The 15798-nt window shown below is 42.9% G+C and overlaps 1 protein-coding gene across 1 annotated transcript in view; it reads left to right on the top strand.

Moving 5' to 3' along the window:
- The first annotated feature begins 1570 nt into the window (after nucleotides 1-1570).
- The window catches only part of LOC140594275 (piwi-like protein 1), a 32364-nt gene continuing 18136 nt past the window's right edge, over nucleotides 1571-15798 (top strand). The window contains exons 1-8 of the mRNA XM_072725185.1: nucleotides 1571-2378; nucleotides 2853-3040; nucleotides 3570-3642; nucleotides 6019-6219; nucleotides 6359-6462; nucleotides 8550-8620; nucleotides 9018-9174; nucleotides 11761-11975. Coding sequence (XP_072581286.1) covers nucleotides 3012-3040; nucleotides 3570-3642; nucleotides 6019-6219; nucleotides 6359-6462; nucleotides 8550-8620; nucleotides 9018-9174; nucleotides 11761-11827 — 702 coding nt within the window. The 5' untranslated portion in view covers nucleotides 1571-2378; nucleotides 2853-3011 and the 3' untranslated portion in view covers nucleotides 11828-11975. The remainder of the gene's footprint in view (nucleotides 2379-2852; nucleotides 3041-3569; nucleotides 3643-6018; nucleotides 6220-6358; nucleotides 6463-8549; nucleotides 8621-9017; nucleotides 9175-11760; nucleotides 11976-15798) is intronic.

Here is a 15798-nt window from a genome sequence, read left to right as displayed (position 1 = left end):
GTAAGAGGAGTCTCTGGCTTTATCTGAGGAAGTGAGTGGAGGCTGGCATCACTTATTGCAATGGGAGATTCTGTGTGAGGAGCTGGCTTGGGGATTGTTGGGTTGACATAGCCTCTGATGGAGTTGCAGACAGGGATATCAGGCTGATATTTGCTTGATCATTCTCCAGATTTTACTTCAAAGGTCATTGGTTGAGACGACCTTTGAAATGACTTGAGTAGTCTTGGGATGTCCTGGTGGGAACTCAGTATAATAACAGATGGCAATCTAGTTGTGTTGTCATGAGATCTAGAAAAATCCTGAAATCCATAGATGAGCCCTTAAAAGGAAAGCACAATCCTGGCTTGCAGAAAAGCTTTCATAGTAATGCAAAGTGGGACAAGGAAATTCCTGTGGAGATGCAGAAGTTGGTGTTGTAGGAGATCCGTCTGGGATATCACAGGACAGCCATGAGAATTAATAGTGTGTTTCTCAAAGTTCTCGACAGAAAGAATAGCTTGTACAAAGGCTGTGCTAGTCTCAGTAGTGGGAGTGGTGATTGAGGCCCTAAAATGATGCCATGATTCCGCACACATGTATATACATATACTTGCACAAGCTCCTGCCTTAAGACTCTAGAAGCAGGGGAACGGAGGTGAATCCCAGCTGCCTTTCAAATAACTACAGAGAATTAATAGTAGTAGTTCAGCTCCAGAGGTAAAGCGCCATGAACACTGGATTTGAAGTCTTCTTGTCTCTGGAACTCCTTTGACATTCTCAAGATACTTAACCAATCCCACCAGAATTCATGTGGCTAACTGGTGACTGATGAGGATCTCACTGGTCAGCATGGAAGGATCTATGACAGACCATCACTTTATGTGGGAGGGGAAAGGCACTTTATTGTACAGGAATTGCAGCCTAGGGATAGGAGCTTCTGGATAGATGTCTTGGCAAATGCCTTTTCCTGGCGGAAAAGTTTCGATGATGCAGGAGGCATGTTTGGAATAGCTGTAGTATTGCAGCTGCAAGGAGTGACCAGGTTTGTCGTCCCCCATTAATGTGGGAATCCTCTTCAAAGTTCTTAATTACATCCGTAATTTTTTAAGACAGTACTATAGTGAGAAATATGTAATTCAAGGCTTGGTCCTGCATTTACCTATAGCAAGTCAAAGAAGGCTGGTGCAGTGACCCCAACACAATGTTTATGAGAGTCTTGTTCTCCTGGGCCATGTGTGCTTACAGGGAAAAAAGAGGTCATCCCTGGGACATCTAAATTAAGAGACTATTAAGAGTATCTTTAACGTGTTCTTAAACTTGGGGAAATAGTCTTCCTAGCACACCCCTGGGCCTCTGTTGGTGATCCAGACTTTTTTGTACCTATTTAGGTGACTTGACTAGGCTTTGCTGACAGTCACACCAGTGTTCTTTCTCACCTCTTTTGAGCAGCAGTAGAATACAGAGGTTACCGACCTAACTCAGCCACTGTTGATCAGCAAAGGCAAATGGAAAAAGAGCCAACAGGACGTACCCCATAAGCCTATAATGCTGGTTCCTGAGCTATGCTACCTGACAGGTACTTCAGATATATGCAGTCCTCATAGAAGACCACCCCTTTCAAGCCCCAGATGTTATGATGTAGAAGTACAGGCTTCTCACAGTACTCCATAATGACCCAGAGCTGTGTTCTCTCCATTGGCTCTTCCTCTTCCAGATAAAACCATCAAGACTTCTTCACATACATATTTATTCTTGCTTGTTTAGCTATATCTTCTTAACTTTTTAAAGGTCTATCAGTTAAAATGCTAAAAGATTACAGGGTGATGAGAGACTTGGCTCTTCATATGAGGTTGGATCCAGAAAAAAGGCAGCACGAATTACGGAAACTGATGAATACTATACAAATGTTAAGTCCTATTTTTCTCTGTATGTGTTTGTGTGTGTGTCCTGAAGTTGAGACTCGTGCAGAACTCTTGATATCTCAGATTCTCCAACTAAAAAACAACAGGTTGGAAGAAAACGACCTCTTGTGGGAACAACTCTATTTGTTCCATGGATACAAAGTTAGAGGAGGTCTGGAGGGGAAGAACAAAATAGAAAGACCCTAAGCACAAATGTGAGAGTAAGGACATGATTTCAGAGTACTAGAGACCCTCTCTCTGCAACATGTCAATACAGAAGACAAACAACAAGGCATCTTAGATTAAAGGAGAATTTTGCAAATGGATCATCATTTTTGCTTATTTCCTTTGGTTTGATTCTGTGGGAATATTTTAACTTTCAGAAATAGGGAGGTACAACGGGAACTTTGACTGTGGGATTTGAAGTTTGATACCAACTTCTTGTCCTTCTCGGGAAGGATCTTGAAAGGAGTAAGAATTTTTCAAGGAAGAACAGTGGTAAGACAGCTTCAAAATGGTCATGTTCTAGTTACTCATGTAGTCATTTGGGGCCAAATGAATAATAATGCAGAGGAACTAAGTAAGGTCAGTAACTCACTGCTCTCTCTTCTTGGGCTGTTTGTCCTTTCTCTAGGGGAGAGCGAGCAGGTGTTCAATTAGAAAGCATGTAACATCCTTGGCATATAGTAAACTCTATAGTTTACCATGGTTGGAGTTGTGGACATCTCTCGTGGCAAAACAATCTGCCAAGTATATCCTTAAGAGTCAAATAGCTAGAATCCAAACAATCCAGAGTAACCCATGATAGAATCCCAGTATTACTTACCACTATCTTAAGGAAAGAATATGTAATTCAGTTATGACCAAAGTTTAAAATTGTAACGTTTCAGTAGGAAGTAGCAAAAATTTGCAATAGAAAGGCTCTTTGTTGGTATTTCTTTAAAAACTGAAGTCTTATACTGTGTCTTCCAGTTTGACTCCCATCCACAGTTTGCAGATTGGTCGAGAGAGACCGGAAGTGGACCCTTACTCAATGTGAAGTCACTAGATCATTGGCTAATACTCTATCCTACGAGAAATTATGGAGCGGCCTCATCCTTAGTACAGAGTCTACGGAAAGTCACACCCACCATGGGCATAGCTATGAGAGAGGCAAAAATGTAAGTAGAGCTGAAATTAAGATCTATAACAACCGATCTTCAAATCGGAGGTAAAGTGGAGTCAGACGATATTAAATTATAGGAATTGGTCACTGTATTAAAACCCTGGAGGTTTGTAAACAAAGTCTAATCTATTCCAATTAACTGTAAAATAGGCTTTGGGGATATATAGTTTGTGGCTATTGGGATACATGCTGAGGAAGCCAAAAATTGAACTTATTTTTGTTTTAAGAACAAACTTTCGGGGCACCTGGGTGGCTCAGTCAGTTAAGCATCTGACTCTTGGTTTTGGCTTAGATCGTGCTGGGTGCTCAGTGGAAGTATGCTTAAGATTCACTCTGTCTGCCCCTCCCCTTATGTGTGCATGTGCACAAGCTCTCCCTCAAATAAGTAAATCTTTCAAGACCATTAGTTAAAAGTAATTTTTTTTAACATTGTACCTTGTTTTTATGTGGTGCTCCATTGGCTGCATAAAACGTTTGTTACATATTTACCTTTTGAATACAGATGATATATACTTACTTTCTAGACTTGAAGTAAGTGATACAGTCCAGTCCTATACAACTGTCTTAGAAAACCATGTTTCCTCCAAAACACAGATGGTAAGTGTCTATTTGATAGCACTTCCTTTAAAAAAAAAAAAAAGATTTTATTTATTCATGAAAGTGACGGGGAAACAGGAGAGACAGTAGAGACAGAAGCAGGCTCCATGCAGGGAGCCTAATGTGGGACTCCAGGATCACACCCTGGGCCAAAGGCTGGCGCTAAACCACTGAGCCACCCCGGCATCCCATTGACAGCAGCTTCCTGTCTTACTTTGTAGTGTTATAAATCTCATCTGTTTAATTTTGAGTGGTAGACACTCAAAATCTATCTCAAGTGCCCTTTCTTTGGCAGGGACTTGTCTTCAATTTCTGTCCTTTCCTGTCTCTGAGGCTGTCAGCCTGTTCATGGTCTCTGACCTTTCAGCCATGTTCACTGGAGAGTGGGCAGACACTTTGGGAGAAAGTGGCCTCAATTGCTGAGATCACCTCTCTGGGTCCCTACTTCTTTCCTGTCTTAACCTAATAACTCTTTATGACCTTGTTAGACTGGCTGAGCCCCAAACAGGCACAGTCCCTGTGTTTTCATCAGTTTGAACAGCTCTTCTTAGGAGGAGACTGGCCTATGCTATTCCAGAAGCTGAAATTGTAGGATACGTTAGCTGATCACTCTCTGAATACTACTCAGAAATCATCACAGAAAAAATTAGAATCTAGGTTTTGCAATTGTACTTAAAAGCTTGACTTATTGAGCTATTGAAATATACATAAATATGTATATTTATATATGTGTATATATAAATAAATGGAGGTGTGTGTGTGTGTGTAATCTGTACCCAAAAGATTAGGTGCTTTAAGAAAAGCATATCTATAAGTTAGTTTAGCCTTCATCTTTAAGTGATCCCAAAAGGCATGGAGAAATCCTAAGCCAATAATGGACTGGTGTCATATCAAAAACACACATTGACTGCAGTCTATTACAATTAGAAATCAACCATATACACTCAAAAACCAAAGAATTACTTGTAAGTAGCAATGAAATTAGAATAATATCAGAAGAAATTGAAAAAACTTAGATCCTATAAGTAGTATGTATCAAAATCTGTATAACAGCAAACTAATAACGACAGAGGCCCTCTGGCCCTTGATGAGTGCATTGGGAGTGAGGTCTGAATCTTAATGCACTAAGCGCAGTGAACCAAAACAAAGTAGAATGAAATAAACAAAAAGCAGAAACTAAACAGAATGACAGATCTAAAGCAAGAAATGTTAAAACTTGGTGTTGTCAAGATTGAAGAAAACAGTCTGAGGGAGGCTTGGCAACATTAAGAACAAGGAGAGTTCATGATTAACGGATTTGCTAGAGGTTAAAGAAATATTAGAAGATGGGGCACCTGGATGGCTCGCTCAGTCAATTAAGTGTCTGCCTTCAGTTCAGGTCATGATCCTCAGGTCCTGGGATCGAGTTCCACTTCAGGCTCCCTGATCAGTGGGGAACCTGCCTCTTTCTCTCCTCCTGTGATAGCTCTCATTCTCACTCTCTATCAGATAAGTAAATTAAAAATCTTAAAAGAAAAAGTAGAATACCATGGGCCTAGGGTGACAGTAAGCCTGAAATGCAGTCTTTAGAAAAAGAAACAGTGTGGTGAATTATAGGAAAAATAATTGCAGATGAAATGTAAAAAAGAAGTACATAATGCATTTGATAGAATTCCACATTCATTCATGTGAAAAAATTTTAAAATGAGAAAGGAATTTCCCTAGTCTGATTGAGGATTATCCCCAAAAAATCTTCCTAGAAGCATCATCATGTTAGAAATAATACTTTGAGGATCTTCCATTATAGTTAGAAAGCAACCAAACAGTAATTGCTCTTTCTTATGACCCCATGTCCTGTTGGAGGTCTGAGCACGTGTTAGAAATCTTGCCCTGCTGCCTGTACATCAGACAGTTTCTATAACTCCTGAGCTTATTTGCTTAGGGGTAAAATGGGGATACTAGTCTTGATCTCAATAGGTTATTGAAGAATTAACTGAGTCAAGTACAATGCTTGGCAAGTGCTCTCACATAGCACCCATCATGTAAGGGGTGACGTTCCTGATGATGGTACGTTTCAGTCTGTGCTTGTTAACCCTCTGTGTCAACTTCATGATAAACTCCTAGAAACAGAATAGCCAGGATGTGAAGACTTTGCAAGTGCAAGTGATTCATGCATATTGCCCATGCCTGGCTCCTAGGCTCTTTCCTCTTCCATATGCTCACCTTCACCATTATTGAATGGAATGGGATTCCAGACACTTTACCCTCCTGGGCCAGCTGTGGATTGAATGAACAGACTCTGTTCCTCCACCTAGGTAGTTTGCTTGACGTGACATCCACTTCTCCCATTACTGTGGTTTCATGTCCTCGGTAGTCTTGTTGTTGCTTTCTTTCAAGGTCCTTTGCGTGCTGTCCAGTGAAAAGAAAGACCTGTATGATGGCATAAAACAATACCTGTGTGTCAATTGTCCGACCCCAAGCCAGTGTGTCATGGCACGGACCTTAGACAAACCCCAGACGCTGATGACCATTGCGACAAAGATTGCCCAGCAGATGAACTGCAAGATGGGAGGAGCCCTCTGGAAGGTGGAGACAGGAGTACGTTGGATTTCATTGCCTTCTCTTTATTTCACTTGTGTTCAGTGGAATTTAAGACTCAACCATCTTAAATGCAATTGCTTAATTGTGCTTCTATTGTGTTCTAACTCAATGTCTTACCTTTTTAAAAAAATTTCAGTTACAGAATGCGATGTTCATTGGTATCGACTGTTTCCATGATACTGTAAATCGGCGGAAGTCAATTGCAGGCTTCGTGTCCAGCATCAATCAGGAATTGACGCAGTGAGTGGGCGTAGGCAGACATTGTGTAGATGGCAACTAGCTGTAGACCAAACAGGAGAGGTGGGCCTAACTAATGTTTGTTGACGAGGGCCATGGGCAGGGTATTCTCTTCCTCTTCTGGCAAAGTTATGCTCCAAATACATTTGATGTGGAAGGGTCTATATCATTTTTCTGTTGCTGCTTAACAGATGACGACAAACATGGCAGCTTAAGAGGACACTCCTGTGTCTGCGCATAGGTCTGTCAGGCAGCCATCAGGTTGGCCATGTTGGCCAAGCCACATTCTCCTCTGGAGGCTTGAGGTCCTATTGCAAGTGCACATACTTGTGGCAGAATCTTTTTGTTTGTTTTGTTTTGTTTTTGTTTTTGGTAGATGAAGGACAGAGGTCCCCATTTCCTTGCTGGCTGCCAGCTACAGGCCTGTTTCAGCTCCTGGGACTTTATCCATATTCCTTCTCGAATGCCCTGCTCCCCCAGAGCACACAGTCCTTGTTCTGCTTCAAATCTCTCTTCCCCCTTCTGCTATCTTGCTTTTTCAGGGGGTTATGAAATTAGATAGGGTCCATCTGGAAAATGTCCCCTAAAGCCAACTGTGACATAGGACATAATCACAGGGGCGATACAATAGTCACAGATTCCAAGCGTTAGATTTCTGCTCACTGGGGGCTCTGATGATCAGTGAGTCTCCCCATTAACACACGGGGAAGGACTCAGGCCCCACATGGGGAAGACAGACCTAGGAATACAATCAGAAGCCTATAGGTACAGGATCTGCTCTTCACAGATCTATATGTAATGGATCTGCCGAAGAACATATGCTTCCATATCTCATGCTTCTCCCTTGCTCCAGGGATACTTTTGTTTTCTGTGCTTAGAGTAGAACCTACCTTCAAAGGAGTTTGCACATTCTTCAGTTTAGTTTCTTGAGCATTAGCACGTGTATGACCATCACCAATCACTGTTATGCTTCCTGAGGATTGTGGCCCCCTAGGTATAATTACAGAGTATTCTTTAAGGGGGTCCATTTTTATTTTCATGAATGGCTTCAACTTTTCCAGCCATATTCTAGTTTAATATAATATTGGTTTGCTTTTTTTGGTGGGAGGGCATGTGGAAAATAATGTTTCAATCATGGGAAGAAATTAAGCTCTCATTCAGTTCATTTTTTTAAATTTTTAATTCTTTTAAATTGGAGTTCAATTTGCCAACATACAGCATAACACCCAGTGCTCATCCCGCCAAGTGTCCCCTCAGTGCCCATCACCCAGTCACCCCAACCCCCACCCACCTCCCTTTCCACTACCCCTTGTTTCCCAGAGTTAGGTGTCTCTCATGTTTTGTCACCCTCACTGAGATTTTCACTCATTTTCTCTCCTTTCCCTTTATTCCCTTTCATTAATTTTTATATTCCCCAAATGATTTCATTCAGTTCATGAATAATGTTGAAACCTTGCTTTTTGGCACAACATTTCCACTACTCTGTTCTTAGCATTTGAACATACCATGATTTCATCTTGTAGACTGTAAATTCTGGAAAAGAAGCAGACAAATGTATTATCTCATGTCAGGTCATTGTAATACTTTGAAGCAATTAAAAAAACAGGGGATAGAAACTTGAGACCAGTATTGCTTGATCTGTTGGGAAGTGGTCAAGTAAAAATTACTGTTCCAAAGCAGCTGGTTCCCTCAAACCATGATTATGGATGAACCATTGTTTAAGACCTCAGCCTGAAAGCAGGAATCTCCAGGAACACTGGTTATTTATTTTGGGTGTCCACCATGAGACGGCAGTAGTCCTGCACATTGAAAGTGCGTGTAATTTGTACCAATGTTAGTGAATGCTTCCATATTCCTATTTGTGTGCATTCACAATTTTAATAAATGCCTAGGGTACTGGAAGAGACTAATGCTTCGATCTCTGCAGAGGCATCAAAGAATGGATTCCTGATTGGATCTTCAGCTACCCATAGTGACTCCCTTCTCCCCCACCCCCCACCACCAGAGGTCCTAGATTAACTCAGGATGAAAAATAAGGGAATTTTAAGACTCTCAAATCTCAAACTGACAGCTTATTTTTCTCCAAACAGGTGGTTCTCCCAGTGCATTTTCCAGGAGTTGGGTCAAGAGCTTGTGAACGGGCTTAAAACCTGCTTGGAAGGTTAGTGTCCCATCAAGATTGGTGTGCCTGACTCCATCTGGTAGTTGTCTGCCAGCGGACACACTGTCCCCCCGGAGACGTCTGGCAATGCCTAGAGATGCGCTCCATTGTAACAGCTGGGATGGAGGTGCTACTGGCCTCCAACTAGCGGGTAGAGACCAGGCATGCTACAGAAGACAGCAACACCCATTCTGCCCCCACAAAGAATTATCTGGCTCAGAATTTCTGTAGTGGTGCTGTTGAGAAATGCTGAGCTCACGTGAAGACCAAAAGGCAGTGAATGTGTCCTGGAGGCTACAGGATTGAAAGAACATGAACCTAGAAGCTGTTACAAATAGCAGTGGCCAGTTGGTTCTGAGTTACGGCTTATTCACCCATGTTTCTGGTTTCCTTCCAGCTGCCCTGAAGCTCTGGTGTAAACATAATCAGTTTCTACCACAAGCTATCATTGTGTATCGGGATGGAGTTGGGGATGGTCAGCTTCAAGCACTGATGGATCATGAAGTCCCACAGATTGAGTCCTCCTTAAGATCTGTGTACCCTAAAGACTCTGGGTATATAAATTGTAAAGTGCAGATTTTGTAAACTCTACATTTCAGTCTCTGAAAGGAATATCACAGTTATGATCTGTGAATTAAGAGAGAGAACATGGCACAGAGGGCATCAGTTGCTGGATGGGGAATTCATTCTTTGACTTTCTGGTCCACACCCAAGTCAGAGGACAGAGCAGAACTAAAACGTTCCTGATTGTGTTCTCCCCCATGGAACCGCCTAAGAACCTGTTCCTTTTTTTCTAATCTCCCTGCAAGCCTTGATGTAGGAGGGCTTGTTAAGGTCAGGTACTTATTAAAATCCATAAACACAGCCTGGTGATGGTTTGTGTTTAGGCAACTTCTTTATTCTGGAGTTTTGTAGGTCCTGGGGCTGGGGAATGCCTCTCCTCTGCCTCCTCTGCTTGTCACTGGGGCCTGGTTCCCACCACAGATAGGAGCAGCCCCAACCTTGTGAGGAAGTTCCTCCCCCTAAGATGTGAGTGGCTGTAAATAGAAACCTCTCTTACTGCTTAGGTCAAGCTCATGGAGCTAGGACAGTAAAGTTGGTGTGTGGGGGGACTATACCTTCCACAGATTCTTCTGAAGGAATCCTGTGTGTGTGGTGCTTCAAGTAGTTTGCGTGATCCTAAATAAAGCTGACTTTATTTGAAAAACAAACTTGAATTTTGGGGAATGACAGGTTTCATGGACTAACCTCCTGAATCAGTTTGGATTAGGCCCGTTAAAAAAAAAACAACAACAAATTTCAGATGGATGGAAGATAGCAGAGTAGAGGTCCTCATGTCAGCTGGTCCCCCAAAATTAGCTACATAACTATCAAGCCATCCTGAACACCAATGAAATCAAGCCGAGTTGTAAGCAAGAATGGCTGAGTCTACAAATAGAAAAGTGAAAAAATGAAGTGGAGTGTGGAGAAGTAAAACGGAAAGGGATATATCAGAGGATAATGGGTGGGGTGGGGGAGGGAGCACGTGTAAGCCAACTTTAGGAAAGTGAACGTTCAAATCTGGGCCCTTCAAAGTGTGCTCCTCTAGAGATGTCCCTGCCTGAAAGGGACTCATTGGTGAAAGGGTGCAGAACCACAGGTCAGTGCAGGGTGGCCGGGTCTCAATATTCCTGGAGGCCAGAAAGCATCCAGGTGCCTGAGCCAGCAGAGTTCCCAAGTACTGGTTCAGGGAAATGGCTTCAGATGAGCAAGCCTGCGAGAATGTTCAGTTTGTGGTGCCATCAACCACGATCTCCCGCCGGGCCAGGTGACCCCCGTCCACGTTGGGTCCATACAAGGGCCTGGAACACAGCCTGCACCTTCCTCTGGGAGAGGCAGAGTGGGTCAGCATTGGCCCGGTTGAACGTTCTCCTTGTGGGGGGCCAGCAACCACAGAAAGGGACACACCTCCCGTTCCTCCAGGAAGAGGGGGGGAGGGCAAGAGCGGCAAAGACTGCCTGAGGAAACCTAAACATTGCACATTTCCACGTCCCCCCAGGTCCCCTAGGGGAGAAATGGAGTAGGCAGGCACCATCGGAGTCTGCAGATTGGTCAATCACCACATCGCTCATCTCTGGGGCTGGAGATCGGGGTGTGGTCTTTTTGCCTCTCACCCCCCCAAAAAGACATGAAAGGTTTCAGGGAACAAAACCCTCACAGAGCAAACAGCCTGGCCCCCTGACAAGGTCGGTGCAACACCACCCAGGCACACACACCTGAGAATCTGTGCAGCAGGCCCTTCCTGGGAGGATCAGCTGGAAGGACAGGTGACCAGCACATTTCCTGACCAAACAGAAGTGGAACCTCCAGCACTGGGGAACATAGCACAGCAACTCAAGGTTTTCCTTGTATGATTCGGTTTTCTTTCAAGATACAGTCATCCTCTATTTTTTCCTTTATTCTCATCTCACCTAGTTTCTTGTTTTATCAAGTCTTCTTTTTGGAATCTTTTCTTTTTTAACTTTTATATTTTATTTATTTATTTATTTATTTATTTATTTATTTTAACTTTTATATTTTAATGATGTATTTTATTAAAAAGATTTTATTTATTTATTTATTCATGAGAGACAGAGAGAGAGGAAGAGACACAGGCAGAGGGAGAAGCGGGCTCCATGCAGGGAGCCCAACGTGGGACTCGATTCCGGGTCTCCAAGATCAGGCCCTGGGCCAAAGGCAGGCACCAAACCGCTGAGCCACCCAGGCGCCCCTAATGACATATTTTAATATTACTTGAGAAACGGACAGAGCAAAGGGGCAGACATTTCTCGAAAGAGGACCTACACGTGGCCAAAAGGCACGGGAAAGAATGCTCCACAACACCTGTGAACAGGAAAATACAATTCAAAAGCACAATGAGGTACCACGTTACACTGGTGAGAATGGCTAAATTTAACAACTAACGTTAGCAAGGATGTGGAGAAAGGGAGAAAGGGGAACCTTCCGGCCCTGCTGATGGGAAGGAAACTGGAGCAGCCACTCTGGAAAACAGTGCGAGGGTCCTCAGGCAGCTTAAAATAGAGTTTATGATACAAACTCTACTTATCTAACACTTTGTGATACAAAGTGTCTCCTCTCAAATACCACCCTTGTCTCCCCAGATGCACCCCTGTCTACAGAGCAGAAGTTGGTTGCTGTGCAGCTGCATTCACTTTGAAAGCACTATGAGGATACACGTTGCCATGGTGACGGGAAACACCTCTGCCTTTCTTCCCACCTATCACTCTTTGAGCTGAGTGAGTGAGGAGTGAGGAGGTGATCAGCTCTCTACCTGGCGTTGTGACAATGGGCAATCTCAATTCTTTACACTGCGATGGTATGTTCCTAAAGATCTGAATGCTCTTTGCTACCAACTGGATGGTTAACTCTTTCTCTGACTATATTTCTCATTGTTTAGAGTTTCCTCTCCCCAAATTGTCATGCAGAGTTATATGTACGCGTTTTCGTTTATTCTATTGCTCCATTTCTGTTTTTCGTTATTCTGCCAATCTAACTGCCTTGAATATTGTGCCTCCGTTTTGAAAAAATGTCTTACTCCCTATTATATCCTGCAGCCCTCATTTGTCATCACGAAGGACCTCACAGGGGGAAATATGGCCACGTCTATTTTCAGGTTTTGTTAGTGTCCAAAATTACATATTCAAAGTATTCATTTCAGAAATTAAGTGTGAATCCAGTTGATATGGAGGATACTTGTCATTGTTTATCAATGCTTTACAATGTCTTCCTTGCGTTTTTTCCCAAAATGGGGATCGAGTTCCGTATTTGCAGGGGCACGTTGCTACCTTCATCTGAATGGTTGCCCAAAAGTCAGCCTGTGAATGAGTGTCTCTGATTCCATTTATGCCCCAAACACACATTTCCTGTTACCCTTTGGGCATTTTCCAAAATTACACTTTATAGAGAGATCAATTTTATGCTATCCCTCATCCCATTCCTCCCCTCTTAAGGTGTAAGCATGGTGAATATATAATATTATTCTCAGGTATGCAACAAATAGCCAGTCTTTCTACTTGCGTGGATAATTGGTTAATAAACTAATGACTGAGAGATAACCATGTAAACACTTATTAGTCATTCTCAAAGAAAAATAGGTGATGCACACACTTGAGTAGAGAAAGTAAATTTTACAGATGTGGAGAATGGGAAGCATTTGCACCTAGGAATGTCGCTTGAAAACAGAGACTTCATTAGAGTTGTTTTCATATAACGTCTTACTCAGTTCTCCTAAACTGCCCTCCAGAACTCTGTCCAAAAGCTAAGCTGTGGTTTATCCGAGGACATGCCAAGGTCACCAGGCACTGTTTTGAGGCACGTATATTAGTGTGAGGAATAATTAATGCACAGTGACCTTGTCTCACACGTTTTAAAACACAAGAGTTGATACTAGTGACTCTACTTTCCTGCACACTACTATGCATCACATTTGATGTGCTGATCATGACTCAGGAATTGGAACGTCATGCAGGATAGTCAGGATAGATCAAGAGTCCCAAGAGTATATTCGGGGAGGAAGCAAATAGCTTTTTTTTTTTTTTCTCAAGGCCTCTAATTCTGTGAATACTAAATGGTGTTAAGGTAAAATACTTGTATTTAGGCAAAGCCAGTTTGCGTTACAAGGCAATGGTCTGGGAAGTCAGATTCCCAGGGTTCAATCCAGCTCTGGAACTTGGGAAATGTGAGATGTCAGACAGGATATTTAGCTTCTACTTAACCTTCCTGATCACTATCCATACCTTTGTTCATTCAATGCTCATCAAACACATATGTGATGTTTTGTTGACACTCCCTCCTCCTCAGGTGGGGAAACAGAGACACAGTGATGAAGTTCATGAACTCTGAATTAAGGAGCCAGGATATGAATCCAAGCTTAGAGTCCCAAAACTCATATTCTAATTAGTGAACTAAACTGAAATGATGACTCAGGCATGGAGTCATTGGTTACTGTGCATCTGTATGTCAGAAAGGACCTGTGCAAAGGGAAATCTCAGCACTGTCTACCATTATGAGGTCACCTCCATGCTTACATAGCCCAGGGAAGCTCTTGAGCCGTGGTGGTACAGATCCTGCCATAGTCACTAGTAGGAAAAGGACATAGGAGGCTGGTCAATTCCAAGTCATAGTTCTGGTCAGTTAAAGCATGATTATGGTCAGCTTAAAGCTATGATAGTGGTAGGTGCAAAGCCATGGTTGTGGTCGGTTTGCAGATTCTGAGGGTTTGGAGGCACCATTAGATAACCTGGTCAAAGTCTGTCAGTGCTGAGCACGTGACCTCGATCCGCTGAGAATCGAGGAGTTTCTTTCATGGTATATGATGGCATTGTCTGTATGATGAGTGCTAGTAATGGTGAAATGAGAGCCTACCCCTGGGACAATGAAGATCAGACTCAAGGGCCAGGTTATGGTTAGCTTGGTATCCATTCCCTGCTCATTGCTATTTGCTTGTACAGCTGAGATACAGAGCTGACCAGTGCCCGACCATCAGTGTCATGGCATGGTCTGACCTCAGGCCATGGCACACATAAAATACAATAAGAATTGGAAGCAGAGTGGAGACTGCCCGGCTGGCTCATTAGTGGAGAATGCGACTCTTGATCTAGAGTCATGTGTCTAGTCTATGTTGAGCATGCAGCCGTCTTAAGGAAAAAAAAATGATGACACACATGTGGTAGTATGTCTAATAACACATTCACCCTGAGGCCTAAAACATGCTTGAATGTCATGAATTCACATTAACTGTTCAACATGTTTGGTCAGTTGAAGAGAAGCTACTTCTTGGCAGAGCCCTCATGGGACAGTATGTTTGGAAAATCCTGGGTTGTGAGTCCGCTTGGGAGAAGTCCACTGGTCACTGAGGGCAAGTCCACTGGTGCCCAGGAAGGCTTTATGGGAACCAGATGGCAGTGTGAGCGCTGGGGGAAGATAACCACAGTTGGGCTTCCCGTTGCCATTTCCAAGAGCTTGACTTGGGGGCAACTGCTTTGTGTTTTGGGTGAGGGATTGAAACCGGGAGGTGGATGGCTGCGTTAGGATGTGAACTTTACTCTTGGCTCAGGCAGTCCCCCTTGTTGTGGAATGTCTTGCACAGGGAACTTAGGGCAGGAGGATTTGAGAAAGAGACAGCCCTTGGTTCAGGGGTTCAGAGCATGATCTCCGGGACCCTAGGCAGATCTCAAGTGTTCAGGGACCTCTCTCCCCAGGGAACCAACTCATGTCCTGTCTCAGACCCCTTCCTCATCAGTATTGTAATTTTTGGCAAGTCGTCAACACTATTCACTGTGTTCTCAATGACTATGTTGTTCTGTTTTGCATATTGTCTCATCAAAAGAAAGGTATGTCCCCACACAGTGTCTGCTAGCGAATTTCTTGTTGTTCTTTGACAGTAAGGGCATTTGATATCCTCTAATCTCTTCCTGATTTCAAGCATATAATACGGCGTTGCTTATGACAGGCCCTTGGTTGCAGATAGAATTCCAGAACACATTGAATTTGTATCATTGAAGCTTTGTATCCGATCAGCAACATTTCCCCCTTTGTACCTCCTTCTAGCTCCTATTCTCTTTCCTGATGCTGTGTGTTGACTGTGCCAGGTGCACATATAAGTGCCATCATGCAGTATTTAATTTACATGGCCATGCATGTCATCACAATTCTTGAGGTTTCCTTCCTCTTAACTTGCGATAATATTTCATTGTAGAGATAGACTAATCTTTTTATCCTTTTGTTCATCAATGGACATGAAGTTGTTTCTTTTTTTTGGGTGTGCTGAAAGGTGCTGAAAACACTGTGCAGAATCTCTGCGAAATTCAGCTTTCAATATTTTCTGAACTACTTGCCAAAACTCAGATTGCAAGAATATACGTCAGACCTTTTTAAATATTTGGAGGGGTGAGACTCCACATTGTGTTTCATTGACAATTTATCAGTTTATATTCTCAGGAACCTTAAGCATATGGCAACTCCAAAGCCTTTCTGCATTGCATGCTCACTCAGGTTTCTCTGCAAGGCAAATCACCAGTAATAAGATCAAAGTTTGACCTCTGATAAGGTTATCACTCATTTTCAATGCTCTTCTAACAACTGCACCAGTTCACATTCCCACCTACAGTGCAACAGGGTTCCCCTTTGTCCGCATCCTC

The sequence above is a fragment of the Vulpes vulpes genome, chromosome 10 (assembly GCF_048418805.1).
Source record: "Vulpes vulpes isolate BD-2025 chromosome 10, VulVul3, whole genome shotgun sequence".
Lineage (NCBI taxonomy): Eukaryota > Metazoa > Chordata > Mammalia > Carnivora > Canidae > Vulpes > Vulpes vulpes.
The sequence above is the reverse complement of the archived record's forward strand: the minus strand, read 5'-3'. Positions and strand labels throughout refer to the sequence as shown.